Genomic DNA, 1,913 nt, shown 5'->3' on the forward strand with positions numbered 1-1,913 from the left:
GTTGCAGTGCTGGCAGTTGTGTGCACTGTGCCTTGACACTGACAGAGGCATAAACTACTTCATTCGCGGCACGAATGGAGTGTTTCAGGGGACGGACGGATATCGACACTACACTTACCTACCGCAAATAACATTCATGATCCTGCAGCAGTCCGGCTCAGCGTACTTGTACCCTACCTTACCCTCTTCCTGGAAAGCGGAGGAATAATTTAACGCTGATTCGACCCAGTCAGTTTTATTATCGTCCTCTGCCTGGTGCGCGCCTGGAGCTGGAGAAACAAAACAGTCACTAATCGCCGGAGCGGACACAAGGCGCGTTGCGGCCCCGGGGCCTCGATCCATAAAGCGCCTTGGGTCACCGTGCGACACGCACCGTCGCACCGACCCGCACCCACTGGAAAACACGACGAAACATTTCCTTTTTAGAAAAGACAGCGAGTGTACTGGAAATTTTAATTTGGCGTTGGGTCTCGTGGGGCGGGTTTTGTTTGTTGTTGACCTACTTGTCGTCGCCTCCGGTGTGAGGCTAGACGCGGGTTAGTTAGTACGGTATCGCGCACTTTTGGAGGCAAGCGGACAATGGCGGTGGAGGAGCCTCGTTTGTGTGGCATGTGTGGGGCACGGGGCATAATTGTGGATGGTACTTGGTTTTTTAGCGGACACCAACGCGAAGAAAAGGGGGAGAGTGTTGATGACGTGTTTCGCCAGACCTCCTCCATGTCAATCTGCATTTTTCACTTATATATATTATTTTTTGATATTTAGAAACCAAATCACACCGTTTTGACTTTAATGCCAACTAACTAGACGGTGTTGCAAAACTCATTCCTTCAGTAATGTATAACTTGAAAATTTGGTGATAACCGAATGACCACGTTCTGGAGCTAGAAATTGCTTTCTGTTTTTATTATTTGGGTCTTTTTTGTGTACCTTTTGTCCTCTGCGACTTTTTCGATATTATTGTCAGCCTTTTTTTAAAAGTTGACGACAGTGTTCAGTGTTTGGGACCGTTTCCGTTTTGCACTGTGCTGGACCCTGCTCCTCCGAGGTTAGTTGGCCAGGTTTTCATCTCGTCTCCCTCGCTTCTTCATTTTGAACTGAAGAACTCCATTAATTTCTCCTCCCGCGTGCTTGCTGCTCTTTTTAATTACGCGCGGGCCCTCGTCGCGGGGCGTGGCGCGGTGCTGCAGTGGGGCCCAGGCGGAGGGCCCTGCTGCTGTGTCTACCCTGCGGCGCAAAAGTAGAGACTCTACTCTCGGTGAAATTTATTCACTGTTGAAAGTTGTCGTACTGGACATAGGAAAATTTTCCATGGAAGGTATGTCGCACACTTTCAATTCAAAATTGCAAATTTACAAGCACTTAGTGCAATGCCATGAGTGTCACACTTTAAAGTGTAGTACCACACATGTATAGTTTATTTTATTCACATTTACAAAATTGTAAAATTCGGTGGTTAACAACAGATTCCGCTGTCAATAGCTTGCTGGAGGCAAGCCTTGGCCTTGTCAGTTCCGTCGAAGCCATGGAAACATTCACCCATTAGTTTCACAGCGTCCTTTACTGAGCAATGAGGTTGTTTTTCCAGTTCGTTGACGACTTGTCTGCTGCACAGGGAGGGAATGAACCAGCGCGAGCCTGTGACGTACTTCGAGCACATGTCCATCTGCGCTTCGAGGATGTCGAGTCTCCCGCCCTGGCAATGCTTCGCGGTGGCAACGCTCAGCTGCAACAAGCAAAAATTACTAGGTAGAATCGATTTGATTCGGTGGCATCGCCGACTGCATACATGTGATCAACAATGATATCTTTGTTATGGGAAAACAAATGCATATAGTGGTGGTTCGAATAGATGGAATGAAATTGGATTGGACCTTTACCCCTACGAAAAACGTGTCATTTGCCAAAGATTT

The 1,913-nt window shown here is 47.6% G+C and overlaps 1 protein-coding gene across 1 annotated transcript in view; it reads right to left on the reverse strand.

Annotated features, from left to right (window-relative positions):
- Window positions 1-1,351: 1,351 nt before the first annotated feature.
- Window positions 1,352-1,913, reverse strand: part of LOC113211869 (uncharacterized) — an 8,591-nt gene continuing 8,029 nt past the window's right edge. Inside the window, exon 2 of the mRNA XM_052267211.1 lies at window positions 1,352-1,726. Within this exon, the coding sequence (XP_052123171.1) occupies window positions 1,457-1,726 (270 nt within the window). The 3' untranslated portion in view covers window positions 1,352-1,456. The remainder of the gene's footprint in view (window positions 1,727-1,913) is intronic.

The sequence above is a fragment of the Frankliniella occidentalis genome, unplaced genomic scaffold, assembly GCF_000697945.3.
Source record: "Frankliniella occidentalis isolate FOCC.00 unplaced genomic scaffold, Focc_3.1 Scaffold3, whole genome shotgun sequence".
Taxonomy (NCBI): domain Eukaryota; kingdom Metazoa; phylum Arthropoda; class Insecta; order Thysanoptera; family Thripidae; genus Frankliniella; species Frankliniella occidentalis.